The sequence below is a fragment of the Sturnira hondurensis genome, unplaced genomic scaffold, assembly GCF_014824575.4.
Source record: "Sturnira hondurensis isolate 20B ecotype Veracruz unplaced genomic scaffold, ASM1482457v3 Scaffold0006413, whole genome shotgun sequence".
Classification (NCBI taxonomy): Eukaryota; Metazoa; Chordata; class Mammalia; order Chiroptera; family Phyllostomidae; genus Sturnira; species Sturnira hondurensis.
The window spans coordinates 38199672-38216298 of NW_028079044.1; the positions used below are offsets into that span (position 1 = coordinate 38199672).

At 40.3% G+C, this 16627-nt stretch overlaps 1 protein-coding gene across 1 annotated transcript in view; it reads right to left on the minus strand.

Moving 5' to 3' along the window:
• The window catches only part of EIF3H (eukaryotic translation initiation factor 3 subunit H), a 77449-nt gene extending 63485 nt beyond the window's left edge, over window positions 1–13964 (minus strand). Inside the window, exons 1-2 of the mRNA XM_037048428.1 lie at window positions 13804–13964; window positions 1019–1175 (exon numbers count right to left, since the gene is read on the minus strand). Coding sequence (XP_036904323.1) covers window positions 1019–1175; window positions 13804–13935 — 289 coding nt within the window. The 5' untranslated portion in view covers window positions 13936–13964. The remainder of the gene's footprint in view (window positions 1–1018; window positions 1176–13803) is intronic.
• Window positions 13965–16627: the final 2663 nt, after the last annotated feature.

Sequence of the window (16627 nt, forward strand, 5' to 3'; positions counted from 1 at the left end):
GAAATAGCCAAGAGGTGGAAATAACCAACTGATACACGGATCAAAAAATGTGGCATATAGATACAATGGAATATAACTCAGGCTTTAAAAAAATCCTTTCATGTGTTATAACATGGATGAATCTTGAGAACATTAAGTGAAACAAGCCAGTCTCAAAAAGACAAACACCGCATGATTCAACATATACAAGGCATCTAAATAAGTAAAACTCAGAAACAGAACGTAGGGTGGTGGCTGCCAGAAGCTGGAGGAGCAGGAAAAGGGGAAAAGCTGGTCAAGGGACGTGGCGTTCCGGTTTTCGCATGACGAGAAAGTAGCAGAGATCTCTTGTCCAAGAACCCGCACACAGTCAACACTACTCCACCTCACGATTCAAAAAGGCCATGAAAGGAAGTTTTCTGTTATGTGTTTTTACCATAATAAACAAAATAAGATACACAGAAAATAACCTCTGAGATTTCAAACAAATAACATATTTTCAACTAAATTCTTCAAAAAAACCTTTTAATTATTGCTCTTGCCCTTCTTGAGTTGCAGAAAAATAAAATGCTTGAAAAGAATCTTCATTCTGAAGTAAGATAACTCTTCAAAAACATTAAGTCAGAATATCATAGAAGAAAACGTTAAGTCAAAATATCATAGAAGAAAATGGATGTTGGACACATAATTATGATCCCTGTCCTTCACAATGTAAGTTATTTGGCAAGCGGATTTCATAATGGGAAGGTTAACATTAATACAGCTCCTATCCAAATTACTCAAATGAGAATCACAAATTCCAAATTAGTGAAGGCCAAACTAATGCAGTTTTTTTATCTACATTCTCATGTCAGATAATTTTATAATTTTTTCAAGACACTCAGAAATCGAGTGACCTAGGTTAGCCTGATAGGCTCCCAGTAAGAGATAATCGAATGTTATGGTGAGAATTGTATTCATAATCCAACAGTACAGTACGGATTATGTTAATAACCACAGGTGTGCACCGTGAAGACACAAGTGAGCCGAGAAGCCTCACCCTCATCAAACTCGGCGTCATCCTCCGTGTGCTGGGGGAAGGGGAAGCAGTTGGTGATCTCCAGGCGGTCCTCCACGACCAGGCCCAAGAGCACCCCCTGGACCACCTCGGTCCCTTGTCCTTCCTCCTGATAATGCTTGATTATCTTCAACACCACCTAAAAAAAGAAAGAAGTGAGTTTACACACTGTGCTTATAGTTTACATTTCCTTTATTCCAAAGAAAAAATAAGTCCATCATTTACCAATGGGTTTCAAAACCCCACAAAATTGTATCACAGAACTAATTGAGTTTCCTACAAATCATTTTCTTTACCCTCACACAAACAGTAGAGCACGCACAGTGTAAGTGTACACGTGAAACACACAGTGTGAAGACACGCCAAAACATCCACGTACAGCACTCATGCCTTTCAGGTCAAGGCTCCCGACAGGTCTCAGGAGTTCTTCCAGTCCAATCAGCCAATAGCACCTCAACCTGAGGTTACTAGAGAAGTGACCCTGTCAACCTCTGTCTGCAGGAAGATAATCTCTTGACATAGTAGAACCATCAATAAGAGAAATAAAAGACTTCAATTATATAATGCCTGAAAGCAGAGCCGTTCCCCTGATGAGTCCCAACATCTCAAGATGGTTGGTGAACAGAGCACCTCATCAGTCAGAGGAAGCAACGGCAGGAGCGTGTACGAGAGGGATCTGACCAGCAACAGCGAACACAGAACCAAGACCCCAGCACTCCCTAATTTTTCTCAACCAGAAGGATGCACCAAGTAACCTCTGATGGAATAACCACCTCTTACATTGCTCTCTCCTTTAACTAACATTTTCATAAAAATGAGGTAACTACTGCAAGGCTGAATAGGCAATTATTTTAGAAGTTCACAGTAACAGAAATTATTAAGAAAAATTCCTACAACGTGTGGTTGTTAATATTCATAAAGTGCTTTGAATAGTGCTTGGCACATAGTATTTATTAAAAGTAATAATATGATTATTTAGTATAAGCTCATCGCTTGAAGACTAAAAGGTCAACATAGTCTAAAATATAATAAAAAGTTCTGAGGGAAAAAAGTCACGCAAAATGATAATTAGCATCTTAATGACCACTGTTTCATTTAAACAAATACATAATTGATAAAAATTAATCATCAATAACCAGTTAATGAAATAACAACAGGTTACAACTATTGAACATTATGTGCCAGGCAATATTCTAATTATTTTATATGTATTATTGAATCATGTAATTCTCACAATTACTTTAAGAGAATGATATTACTATATTCTTTTTTACAAATAAGAATACTGAAGCAGGGAGAAATTAAATAAATAACTATGGGTCACACACCCAAGAAGCAGTGGAACCAAGATTTAAAGTCAAGCTCCGAAGCTTGTGTGCACACCTTAAAAACAGGGAGATGACATTCATATCAGTAACTCAATGGGTAAGCCAACGGGCTAGTAACAGATGCTACTAACGGATGTCTTGGTTCTCTTTTGTCTTCGCTGTTGCTGGTCAGATCCCTCGCGTACAGGCTTCTGTGGTTGCTTCCTCTGACTGATGAGGTGCTCTGTTCACCATGTATCAATTTGGTTAGTAACAAATTAATACATGTCTATAAACACAAATACCTCAAGTTTATAATAGTCTTAGTGATGAATACTTTACCCAAAAATGATTTCACACCCAAAATCCAGACCTCATAAAGACAACAAGTAGTTAGCAGGGAAAAGGGCTTCATGGGAAAGACCACCAACTGATGAGCCTGGCAACCCTTCAGTACTATGAAATGCCAAGAAAGTGCACAAACCATACACGTTGCTGTATCAGAGACCTCTCCATTTCTTGAAACATACAAAAGGGAACAGTCACTGAGGTATGGGTATGAGTTCCAGCCTCCAGCATCTCCTACCTGAGCCCTTGGGAAGGCTATTTATTCCTCCTGAGTATTAGGTTGCTAATTTGCAAAATGGAGCTACATCATGGCATTGTTGATATTACTGAAAATAAGGCGATGTACAGTAAATACTTTGCACAGGGTGTACCACATAGTAAATGCTCAATTAATGATCACAGTATTGACTTTGTCGATAAAAAGAAAGCAAAACTGTTTAATTCTTATTCAACTTACCTCTTTGCCAAGGACAATTACTTTCACACTTAAAAAACAGAAGAAACATGAGTAAGAAAGGATAAACAAAACTAATAAAGAATTATTACAAAGACATCTACCAACTCGTGTAATGTTGCTTAGGTTCCTGGATACTTAACTCTAATGATGGAATCACTGAACCACCATTAAAATCAAAGTAAATGACGGATGCTAGAAAACAAATGAACTTAGTGTAGAAATTCTACAAAATTTCAGACAAAACCTAAAAATGACTCCTAAACAGCTGACTCCCAGGTGTGCACAAAGGAGTACCGATGACTAGGACATAGCATAGCTTCAGGAAAATGCCAGGTGCCCCCAAAACCTTATTTTATTTTAAAAAAAAGGAAAAAATTTGTTATAGTAAAAGAATCAAATTACCATTGTTTAACATTGCCTCACTCTAATAACTAAAATGAATGTTAAAGACATTGGGGGAGGGGACAATGTAACCAAACAGCGCAGCAGCCGGACAGGCCGCCCACAAGGCCAATGCAATCCCACCAGCACCGACAGCAGTGCAGGGCTCCCAGAGAAATTCTCCCACTTTGCAGCTGGGATGACTCAGTTCTCTACCACAGCCTAAGGGACTTCACCAGGAACAGCACCCAACTGAGAGATGGGAAAAGCACAGAAGTCTACCTACCTGGTGAGGACGATCAACGTGAGTGAGTACACACAGAACAGGATAATTAGACGAGAGAAAGATTAAAACCCTGTGACAAGGCCAGTTCAAGGAATTAAAATCTCTCTCCAGAGAGAGTCCATCACAAAGCACTTTCCCAAGAGCGAGGCACTGGAGGATGTGTCTTACTTAGAAAGGCAAACTTAGGACCAGAGGTGATGGTTTCAGGAAAGAAGTTTTCAGTTTTCAGGATGAATTCTCATGGGCTGGGTGGAGGAGGGCAAAGGGAGGAAAACTGGGACAACAGAAACAGAGTAACAACAGAAAATATTTTTTAAAGGGATGAATTCTCTCTAGCATTTACAGCTGTCCAAAACAGAAAGCCTTCAGGAATGGCTTGATGATGATTAAAATAATTTCAAACTAGAATATGTAAGATGTAGCCATTTTAATATAATCTGATGGGATAAAGCATTCAGGAAAAAATATTTTTTGTCAAAACTAAGCTGACTCATTCTTCATTTTGACATTTTATGGCCTTCCTACTTCCTACGTACACATTAAAATCTCAATTCTTTTGTTGAAAAATAATGTTGTAGAACTACATTAGAAACTTGAGAGTACATGTCAAAAGGAAATTCCTGATCAACTAATTGACACACAGGGCTTTTGATATTCTAAATAACCAGGAATCTACTATATACATTAAAACATTCCACGCGGGCCCTGGCTGGCGTAGCTCAGTGGATTGAGCACAGGCCTGCGAACCAGAGGCTCTCGGTTCAATTCCCAGTCAGGGCACATGCCTGGGTTGCAGGCCAGTTCCTTGCAGGCCAACTCCCAGCAGGGGACGCACGAAAGGCAACCATACATTGATGTCTCTCTCCCTCTCTCCTTCCCCTCTAAAGATAAATAAATAAATAAAATTAAAAAATACGTTCCATGCATTATTGGTATTTCTAAGTGATAAAATCAATGTTTTGCTCATGAAAAGATATTTTACATCTACAACACCTACCCTAGGTACTGGCACATAAAAGATACCCATAATCCATCTGCTGATGGACGGTAAACTTTTACCAATCACTTATGATATGTTAAGCACCCCTCTAAGTACATGCAATGACTCGATTAACTCTTGTAACTACTCTGTGAAATCAGTAATATTACTTCCCCTTTTATTTGACATATGAGGAAACAGGTAATCTGACACAGATTAAATCAGAAAGGTGGGATCTGACTTTGACTCCACAGCACTGCACAGTAACCAAGGAACTTCAGATGCCCCCTATGTTTCCGACAACAAGGCTACAGCAGACAGAACGCAGTGGCAGCAGGTCTGACAGAAACCCCTGAAAGTAGGCTGCAGAAGCAGGCAGGTGTTCCGTGTCCAATCACTGGGGGAGGGACCAAGGCCAGACCGCAGAGATCAGTGCTGGAGGTCAAATTTTTCTGCCCTGATCATGGGAAGTCAAGTAGCATCAACAGGAAACCTTCGTTAGTTGCAAGAATGCAATACACCTTTTAATCACCAGCATTATTCTCACAAGCCACAAGATAGGAATGTTCCACCGCAAAAGTCCCATTTTTTGTTGTGCTGGTTTCTCCCTCCAACCAATCACATCTTCTCCGTCTATAAAACTGTGCTGAGCCCTGGCTGGTGTAGCTCAGTGGACTGAGCGCGGGCCTGCGAACCAAAGGATCGCGGTTTGATTCCCAGTCGGGGCACATGCCTGGGTTGCAGGTCAGTTCCCAGCAGGGGACGCAAGAGAGGCAACCATACATTGATGTTTCTCTCCCTCTCTCCTTCCCTTCCCCCTCTAAAGATAAATAAATAAAATCTTTAAAAAATTGAGTATTTTGTGATCACAATAGTCTTTTAGACACGGTTCCCTTAAAGGTTTAAACTCTGATTATAGGAAGATGCTATTAGCTAAAATAGGTATGAAAATCATTTATTATATGCTTCTTGGGGTATCAGTGATGAAGAACTCACCTTCTTCCAGTCCATGACAGACCAGTATTTTAGTAAAAATCAGAAACAAACAAGCCCCAAGATCACACTCTCGGCCATGACAGCAGCATCAAACTGCTGTAAGTTTCTACATGCTGCACCTCCATCCTGAGCTCACCTCGTGCAGACCAGTAACGGTCCCTGACCCAAAGCCCACAGGCTGGGTGACCCTGGTTCACAGAACTTGTAACATAAGCAGGTAGACAGTTTCCTCCCAACTGCAGTAGTTGACCATTCAGATCTCATAGTCGAACACTTCTGAATTTATGTTACTGACAGGAAGTCTCTCCAAATTATCTCGATAGATTACTAACTCAGTAGGTGTGAGCACCAACACCACGGTTTTCTCTATGACCCCTTACTGCTTCTACATGAAAGGCATGCTGGTAGGCTGGAGTCAGACCACCGTTCTGTCTGGATTTTATTCTGAACATTGTCCTATTATGGGAATAAAAGCAAACTAATTTCAGCAGGAAGCGTCCACTTTAAGCCAGAAGCTCCATAAAACAGAGGTAAAACAGTGAATTACTGACCCGTGAGTGAGCCCACCTGAAGCCCCAACATTCAAACCTGGATTTGCTATTTTCCACTTGTCAAGAACACTACAACTCTACAATTAAAATTTGTAAAAAAAAAATAATGTTCAAGTGAGAGAGAGAACTTTAGTAAAAGCTTAAGATTAATCCCAATGAGTATATACACAAATATCAATCTCTGGTCTGTACAACACAAAATCCCATAGCACTTGTTGAGAGGCCGGGTACAGGGACCCAAAAGAAAGTCTGAGTGCCAGCTCCGTGGCCCTGGGTGAGTCGCCCTACATATCCTCACCTCTCCTACGCCTGTGGAGACCAGTCCGTACTCACTACAGCGTTACCGCAAATCAGCACATCCAAAGTACCTAGCGCACAGTGCGTACCGACTCCTCAGTAAATGTTAGCTTCTCAGTAGACAGTTACAACTGCTATCATCACAGAGAACACTCGACCTCATCTCACTCACTCAGCCATTCGTCTACCCCACAACCACTTACCGAGCGGCGAGAACAGGCAAGGTGCCCTCGTGGCACTGAGACCTGCCTCCCCGCAAACTCAGCGTCTACTCCTCAGACGATGTAACTTAATTAAAGACTTATTAAAAATCAACCACCCGACACCAAACTTTTACTTTTGTTGAAGATTGTCAGTCATACAGGCCTAGAGCTATCTCTCATTACAGCCAGAGGGTTTCAAGACAAGATTTTTTAAATATGTATTCAAAAGTCAAGTGAGAGTAACAGATTTGTGTACATGTGTATGTTTACACATATGTACATGTATGCATATGCATATGTCTATGTATGTATGCATGCAAGTCTCCTTAAAAACATCATTATCCTTTCCACTTCAGGAGTTGCTCAAAGGTCTGAGATGGAAAGACAGCCCCAACTTCACCAGCGGCCGGCCCGCCGGGAGCAGGCAGGACCCTCGACTCCCAGCAGGCTTGACTCCAGTTTTATGGATCAGGGAGGGCGGGTCCACAGCCTGAACTTCTCACAGCGGTCCCCATCAAAGATCAGCTCTCACTGCAAAATTTTAGTCTCAAAGGAACTGCAGCGCCACAGAGCCCCCCGCCCACCTTAGCATATTCTGTACAACCGGTACCTAGACTTTCATTGAATTCTGGCATTTTTCAATGACTGATCTATGAACTTGGCAGCTTTCCTATTTGGTTAAGCCTAGATCATTTCTTCTAACACTGAACACAGAAGGTAGTTATTGTGAAATGTAAATTTGAAAAGCAGAGAGCAGCATTAGTCTTAACTGTAACATATTTTATGGCTCAAATGGGATGGGGTTCCATTTCATAACTGACTACGTCAAATAATAAACAGGACTTAAATCGCTGCTGTTGGGTTTTGACATGAAAGAATTTTAAGTGACCTAAATAGGGAAAAAAGATATTTTGCCACTGACACATATGGGGTTAGTTACAGCGCTCCAATACCCTTAATCAATATCACCTCTACAGCTTTTCAGTTAAAGATCATATTTCATTACTTTTGTCTTGGATCTAATAGTCACTGATGGGCCACAATTTTAAACTTAAATCAACTAATAATTACTGGTAAAGGGGGGAAAAAGGCAATGCAGCCACAAGAAATTCACCAAAAATAGCACTGCCTTCATCACAAAAATTAGTCATGAGAAAGTACAATGATGCAATCAAACATACAAATGTATAATTGCAATTACATGTTAATTGATAGTAATATGTAATTCAATAACATTAAGTTTTTACTTTACCAACTCAACATGCAATCTGCCAATTTTCCCACATGCACCTGGAAGGTAATTTTTCTAAAATAAAATGCATGATAAACAGGCTTAAACTGCAACAAAATTTCTTTCCTTTCTCATACCAAACAAAACACTTCAAAACTATTGTTAGCTAGCTGTCTTCTTCCTAACTCGGAGAGCCGGCACTCCAAGAACTCAGGCAGTTCCAGGTGGAAGGGGCAGGGAGGTGTGCCCATCCTCTGCTTCTTGTCTGTGGACCACCAAGATCTGGCAGCCCTCAACCACGGCACCCCTGCCTCCGGCCAGCCCTCCCCCCCACTCTGGCATACTTTGGGGAGTGCGGCCCACAGGGTCAGCCCCACCCCTCCTATATAATTTTTAGGTTTTTTTCACTTAAAACATACCTACACACTCACCACACCTCTCCAGAAACACATGAATTCTGGAGAGCAAACTCAGAGACACACAGCAACTACAAAAATGAATACTTCCATCGAACTCCTTAGTAGGAAACCAAAAAATCTGGTCAGAAATCCAAAATCTTTGTGAAATTAGTAGTTTACATATATTTGCAAGTACTACTTTAAAAAAACACTAACATAAAATGTACCACCTTAAGAATCTGCGTGCACAGTTCAGTAGTATCAGGCACATACTACTGTGCAGCAGATCTCAAGAACTTTCCTCCCACGAAACCGAAACTCTGTAGCAGACCCACCCAGAAGCCCCCATTCCCTCCCCCAGGCTTTGACAACCACTGCTCTACTTTCCATCTCTGAATTTGACTTCTTTTGCTATCGCATTAGTGGTCATATTACAGTATTCTTTTTTTTAAGATCTCTCTTTGCAACTTTCAAATATGCTTTACAATACTGACTAGACGTACTTATTTCATAACTTGGAAGTTTGCACCTTTGACTTCCTCCACTCATGTGGCCCATACACACCCCACCCCTCCAAAATAGCAGCAGCATGGCCAACTGCCCGTAAGATCTTGCCCTGGCTAATGTGGATCAGCAGACTGAGCGCCGGCCTAAAAGGCCACTGGGTCAATTCCTGGTCAGGGCACATGCCTAGGTTGTGAATCAGGTCCCCATTAAAGAGCGTGCAAGAGGCAACCAGTGGATTCCTCTCCTTCTCTTTGCTCCTCCTTTCCCATCTCTCTAAAAATACATAAAATCTTTTTAAAAAATTAAAATTAAAAATAGGTCTTAAGGTGTTTTGAGGGTTTCTGCTTCCGTAACAGGAGGCATGCTTGCTAAAACATGCCTGGAAGGGAACATCAAAGGGCAGCCATGGCCGCCTCTGGGAAAATGTTGGTTGAAGGTGGGGAGGAGAGCGAGTCTTTTTCACTACACTCTCTTTTTTGCCTTTTGATTTGTGTAGCATGAGTATCTCCTGTAATGGCTGTGTTTAATTAAATTGTTTAATAAATTAAAAGGGTTTCTGCTTGCCAGTGTAAAAAGTATATACCACGGAAATTGCAGGAGGTGATTGCTCGCCTTCTTTCTCCTGAAGAGGCTGCTGGGGTCTGAGACAGGCCACCCACAAAGACCCCACAACGGGATATTGATTACCCTGCATTAAGGTCACCTGATGAGCAGTGGGTGCCGTAAGAGCACCTTAACACCCCTGCCCCCGCCAGTCTCCTCGAGCGCAGGAAATAAATCTCCCTGTGAAGGGTGCCCTCCCTGCTCCGGGACCACTGAGAGGCAGCCTCATCACAAGAGCTGACGGATCCAGAGCCAGAGTGCGCCTACAAACACTTCACCAATTTACTAGCCGAGCCCAAACTCTGTTTAGATCCCTCACTAATGAATACCCAGACTTTGATTAGATTCTTTCTACTGAGCACTAACCTTCTTGTCTGGTCAATTCTTCACAAATGTGTTGTCTATAAAATACTAAAAGATGTCAGGTTCAATTACCTCTCTGAGCCTCATTTTATGATCAGAGCATCCTACTGTGATTTTCCCGTGCACAGGTATTAAGTTGGTTTTTCTGCAATTTCCGTTGTCTTGTGTCGATTTCATTGTTTTATTATTAGTCCACCTCCAGGAACTAAAAGAGAGGGAGGAATTCTTGCCCTCTCAACAAGGTCCTTCAAAGCAAAACTGAACATGAGGCATTTCTGCACAAAATATAGGAGTTTTCTTCTATCCAAAAGGAAAAAAGTCTTGTTTCTGTTTTAAAGACTACCCTTAAACCAAACTTGGAAACAGCATCTACAGGCCATCATTTGGAGGCTAAAAACAAATGGTAAAGAGGATCTTAAAAGTCAGAGATCGATGTAGACCACAGAGGTCTACATTAATATGTAGACCTTAAATGTCTTCTTAAACATTAATATGCTATAAATCACCTGATACACTAGGCAGGAGAGGGGCCTGAGATTCTAGGCTACTGCATTTCTACATTTCTAACAAGCTATCAAGGCCAATTCTGCTTGTCTTGCTGGTTCATGGATCATACTTCCTAAGTATCAAAAGTAAGATTCAAACTGCAGAACAGAATGGGTTTTACGTAATAAGTTCAACAGGAAGCATTAGCCTGATTTTTTTATTTAAAATATTTTATTTATTTATTCTTAGAGACAGGAGAAGGGAAGGAGAAAGTGGGAGAGAAACATCAATGTGTGGTTGCCTCTCACATATCCCCTACTGGGGACTTGGCCTGCAACCCAGGCATGTGCCCTGACGGGGAATCAAACCAGTGACCCTTTGCTTCACAGGCCCGCGCTCAATCCACTGAGCTACACCAGCCAGGGCCTGATTTTTGTCTAGGAACAATGAAACCACCTGCCTACAATGAAAATCCGCTCCTCCATTCCAAAAGGATATACAGCACTGGTTCTAGGCAGGGTATAGCAAAAGACACACTGGCCAGTCGCATGGAATGGACAATTAAAAGGCGACTGAGAGGTACCATTGTCACACAAGGAAAACAGCCATGTAATTGTCCATTAACAGTCAGACAAAGAAATGTTTGTTTTATCCATACAATGAAATGCTATGTAGTAATGCACAAATTACAACTGCTCACTCTAGAATGGACTAATCTCAATCATGGTGTGAGATATATATATATATATAATAATAATAATAATTATTCAAGACAGGAGAACATACTATGTCTTACTTCGTTCATATTTATTAATATAAATAAGGCAAAACTAAAACTGTTTAGGAATACTCTGTATGGTGAAGCTATAAAAAAACAAGAAATTAATGAATCAAAGATTACAATGGTGATAACAGGGTGGGGAGAAAGGAGGGGAGAAAAGGATGAAACAGGAAGGGCCTTCAGAGATATCTGTAATGTTCTATACCTCAAGCTGAACGGCAGGTGACTGGATGTGTATTTTGTGACTATGTAAATTATGTATTATAGACACCATTTTGAATGTATGGCATTTTGATTTTTTTTACACTTCTTTGTTAATGTTAACAATGATCTTTTCAAAAAACTAAGACTGGAAACTGGTGGCGCCAGATTCTGATAGTGGAAGACTGCTAATACTGACAATTTTTAACCTCGGACTTCAAGAGGGAAAAAATGGGGATTAAGTCTGCAACACAGAGTGCTAAGTAAAGAGACAGATCTGAACATTCAAATATGGGAAACTCTCGAAAATATTAAGATGTTAAGGAAAAGGAAATGTTAAAGAAACAGAGGAACTGATGAATAGGACCAAATGTAGGGAAGAAAAGGTTCAAGAACACAAGAAGAAAAATTGGCCTTGGCCACTATCAAGGTCCCAGGAACAAATGTGGTTAAACGTCAGGCTTACCAAATATATTGTTCTGTGTGGCTAGAATTACAGTTCCTAGGAAACTTGGAAATACCAGAAATTAAACCTAAAGACAAAAGCAAGGACAACATCCGGTGAACCTTGAATTCACTGAAAACATTTTAGAAAGACAGTTACCAAGATTTGAACTTTCACATTACGTGAAAGTTTTAATAACAGTATGAAGAATAGACTAAAGAAGGTTAAGACAACAACTCAAGATACCATTAAAATAACTTATTAAAGATTATTAGGATGTGAACTAGGAGTAGTATAAAAATAAAATGAGATATTTTATTCATTCATTCATTTCTTCTACTGATCTCAGTTAGCAGGTTCAGTATGAGGAGTAAGAAGTGAAAAAGCATAGTCCCTGCCTGCCCTCAGTAGCTAGCATTCTGGTGGAGGAAACAAGACCCCCTCCCCGCCCCAAAAAAGCTATGAAGGAAATACAGAGTAGTGTGATGGAGAGTGATGGGTTTTAACAGGGTTCTCAGGCAAGGCCTTTCTTGAGATGGTGTTATTTAAGTCAAGAGGGAGGAATACTTGAGAGACTACTTCAGTCAGGAAAAGAGAACTGAAAGGTCGCCGTGACTGGAGCCTAGAAGAAAGTATGAGGTGTGTTTGCAGCAAGAGACAAGAGGAGCAGGACCCTGAAGACTGTGGTAAGAAGTCTGCATTTTAAGTGGATATGATCGGGGAACCTGGATGAAAAGTGAGTGAATCTGATATATTTTGGAGGTGGAATCAACAGGATTTGCTGAGGGACTGGATGTTGGGGAAGAAATATAGGTTAATGCCTACATTTCTGATTTATTTAAATGGGTATATGGTAATTCCATTTACTAAAATGGGAGAGACTAAAGTAATACCAATGAGCAGGAGAGATGAAAGAAATCACTAGTTTTATTTTGTACACATTCAACTTGAAATGCCTATGCAAACAGTGACAGTGAAGGGAGTGACACTCCCTGACAGTGACAAGGAGCTGGGTATTCAAGAGTGGCATTCGAGAATCAAGTCTGGCAAGAAATATAAATCCAGGAGTTATCAGAATATAAATAATAATTAGAGCCAAAAGAGGGGACCTGAAAGAGAGTTTACTACTATAACTATTGACAAATAACAACAGCGGCAGCTAAGAGGAAATGGAAACTTACTGTGCCCCAGATACTGTACTAGCTATCAAAACACATTCTGCCAATTTTAAACCTCGACTCAACTCAGATGGGGAAAATAAGGTACAAAGAGATAGGTAACTTGTCCAGTGTCATTCGGCTAACCAGAGGTGAGATTCAAATCCAAGCAGTCTGGCTCCAAACGTGTGATTCTAACTAGTCCTGTTACACTATGTCAAGCAGAGACCAGGTATTAGGAATTCTAAACCCGAATCCTGAGGCACTCCTGACACTCACAGATGTGTAAAGCAGCAGCCAAAACAAAAGATGTTTATTCCAATTACGCGGTTTCAGGTAAAGCACAAAAGTGGGTACAAAGTGTATCTCCACCTGGGGAGTTAGAGATGCCACATCCCAGCAGCAAAGCAATAAAGTTTACCTTACTCTCTCTCCCCTTCCAAAAGCTTTAAAGTCCCAGATCCTTCCCGACACCTCGGTCACCTACTTAGCTCCCAGAAAATTCTTTCTGCAAATCCGCTCTCCCAAGCATCTCAAAACAAGACCCCGAGAACCTGTCCCACCCTTACCTTCGGTCCCCTTTCTCAGCCCTCAATTTCCCCGTCAGATGAAGGGGAAGGCTGGTGCTTCTCCAGAACAAGACGTGGAGATGCAAAAGGCGGATTTTCGAAGAAAACCTTGGCTCAGCCTCATCCAGCCCAGAGGGGAGGCTGCTGAGAAGCGCTTCTGCCGGGCCCGGGCTGGGTACTACGCTCCCCACGTGGACCCCGGGAGACGGCACCGCACTCACCAGGCCATCTATCTGTACTTGCTTCACAGCCGAATCTCCGGACCCGCCTTTGCCTTTGCCTTTTCCTGCCGCACCGGTGTTGGAGCTAGAAGACGTGGTGCCCGAGCCGGTGCCTTCCTTGCGGGACGCCATCTTTCCAGTGGGACAGGAAGAAAGAGAAATGTGAGTAATCGGAAACGGAAATACAAGCTTCCCGTGACGTCATGCTCGGTGCGACGTTCGAGGGGTGGAGCGGGGAGCGAAGGCTGGCGTAGGCCCCGCCTCCCGTCTTCTTTCCAGCCTCACCTACCCGGGTGGAGTCGTCTGCGTGTCGAGGCTTCCCCGTAGGAAGCTTTAAGAAAAAAGTAGGGTCTTAAAAATGTTTTCCGTTTTCCGTTTAGTCTCCGTTAGGCTGTTGGTCATAATAACATTACAATTCACTTCTGATTTTTTGGTTAATCCTAATTCCCAACCTCGCAAACTGTGAAGAGTTTCACTAAACCCCGTTCCGCTTATTAGGAAACAGACGTGATTTATCCAGCCTCATTCTGTTAATTATTGGTGGGTGACTGGTGTCGCATTTTGTCTTATGTAATTGTAGATAGCTGTCTCTAACCACTTATGCAGAAATTAATTAAAACATGGGAACTTTTTTCAGAATTAGCAGAACTAACTGCCCTTTGCTGCTATAGGTTTCGTTAAGATTAACATAAGGACCAAAAAGTTATTTTATGCAAAATATTGAAGTACGATGCAGGATATATTCCCTAGTGATGCTTACTTAAGTTCGAAATACACATCTCAAGTCTTTAAAAAAAATACTTGACATCTTTAGAAAACCATCTTAGGTAAGGAATTTAAAACCTTTCTCTGCTTCCAAATACATTTTGCGTATTCCTTACTTTTGAAATATTTACTCATTCAATGAATACGTAGGCAAAACTGAAGTGATTATATCAGTGAAGGATATATTCCCTGCTCTGAAGTTTTTCGTTGTGGTGTTACAATCTGGAATAGAAACTTTACACCTGAAAAATTCATTTATACATTGAAAAATTTACACATGACATTTGTAAAATGTCATGTGTAAATGAAAATACTTACACATTGAAAAATTCATTTATTCAATGTAAAATGATACATACATTTCAGCCTTAAAAAGAAAAGGAAGTCTGATAAATGCTACGATATGGATGAATCTTTAAAAATGCTAAGTGAAATAAGCCAGACACAAAACAACAAATACTGTAGGGTTCCATCTACATTAAGTACCTCGGGTAGTCAGGTTTACAGGGAAAGGAGATAGTGGTGACCAGGACCTGGAAAGAGGGAGGAAGGGGGAGTTCTTATTTAATTGGTGGAGAGTTTCAGTGTGAGACGATAGAAAAGTGGTGATGTTTGCACAAAAATGAGAGCATATTTAATGGCACTGATTGTACACTTTAAAGGGGCTTAGATGTTAGAGTTTACATTTTTGCCACAATAAAAAAAAAGTAAACTGGAACAAAATATGAACAGAGTCTTAATGAACTGTGGAACTATAAGAAAAACGTAACAATCCAGTCACAGAAATCATAGAAGAGAAAGAGAGCAGGGGTTAAAATGTATTCGAAATAATGACTGAAAACTTTCAGAATACTAGGGGCAAAGTAAAAATCTACGTATTTAAGAAGTTTGAGTGAATCCAAATTGGATACATCCAAAGAAATTCACACCAAGACATATCAGGGTCAAACTTCTAAAAGCCAAAGAAAAAATCTTGAAAGCAACAAGAACCAGTGTCTTACTTAAAAGAGAAAAATGATTAGAGTTAAAGTAGATTTCTCATCAGAAACCAGAGACCAGAAGGAAATTGCAAAATATTTTTCAACTGCTGAAATAAAAGAATTTCCAACCCAGAAACGTATATTCAGCGAAACTACAACTAAGGAATTAAAAAGAAATCAAAACATTTCTGAATTTAAAAAAAAAATAAGAGAACTGTCACAGCAGTTCTACCCTAAAAGAATGACTAAAAGTAGTTCTCAAAAAAGGAAATTAAAAAAAAAACAATAAAAAAGAACCTTGGAACATTATTAAGGAAGAAGAACACAGTAAACAAAAATTTAGGCAATTACATGTTCCTTCTTCTCTTGGATTTCCTACATTATTTTTCAGGGTTAAAGCAAAAATTAGGAAAGCAAGAAAGTCAACCACTGTTATAATTATTCTATTTGCTTTAAGTGAAGTAGATCTGGTATCAGAAATACTTAATAAAAAACAGTCTATTAACACAACTTTCATAATTTAATGTCAAACCTTAGATGATTGATCTACCTGGCCATGCAGGTAACTTATGTGTGAAAAAATGCGCTCGTCAAAGATGTATTGAAAGACTTCACCACAGGTCCTCATTTATATTGTATAGTTCTACGCAACTACTGCGGCTGCTAGCAATTCACGAAAGAAATAAAGTCAGTGATGACTCTGACTTAAAATTTTTAGAGCAGGTTTATATATAACACTGTCCGTATTTATATAGGTTGCATATTGAACAAAGTTCATGAGTGTTATGATTATTACTTTAGGTTTTAATATATGCTTTCTGAACCAGGATTGAAATTTTTAAGCAAAATTTGCTGGAATGGCCACTATATCCCCCCTCCCAAAGAGAGGAATTGAGTTTTGGGGACTGAATTAGGAGAAAAATCCTTCACTATGTTTGCTTGGAAAGGAAGCATAATCTAAAATTTGATTTTAAAGAGCCATGACTTGGGGTGATGTTATTTTTACTGGGGACAACTAGAACTGAATTAGGTAGACATGTTTTAACTCAGGTTTTACTTTTAAGGCTTTCAGATCGCAA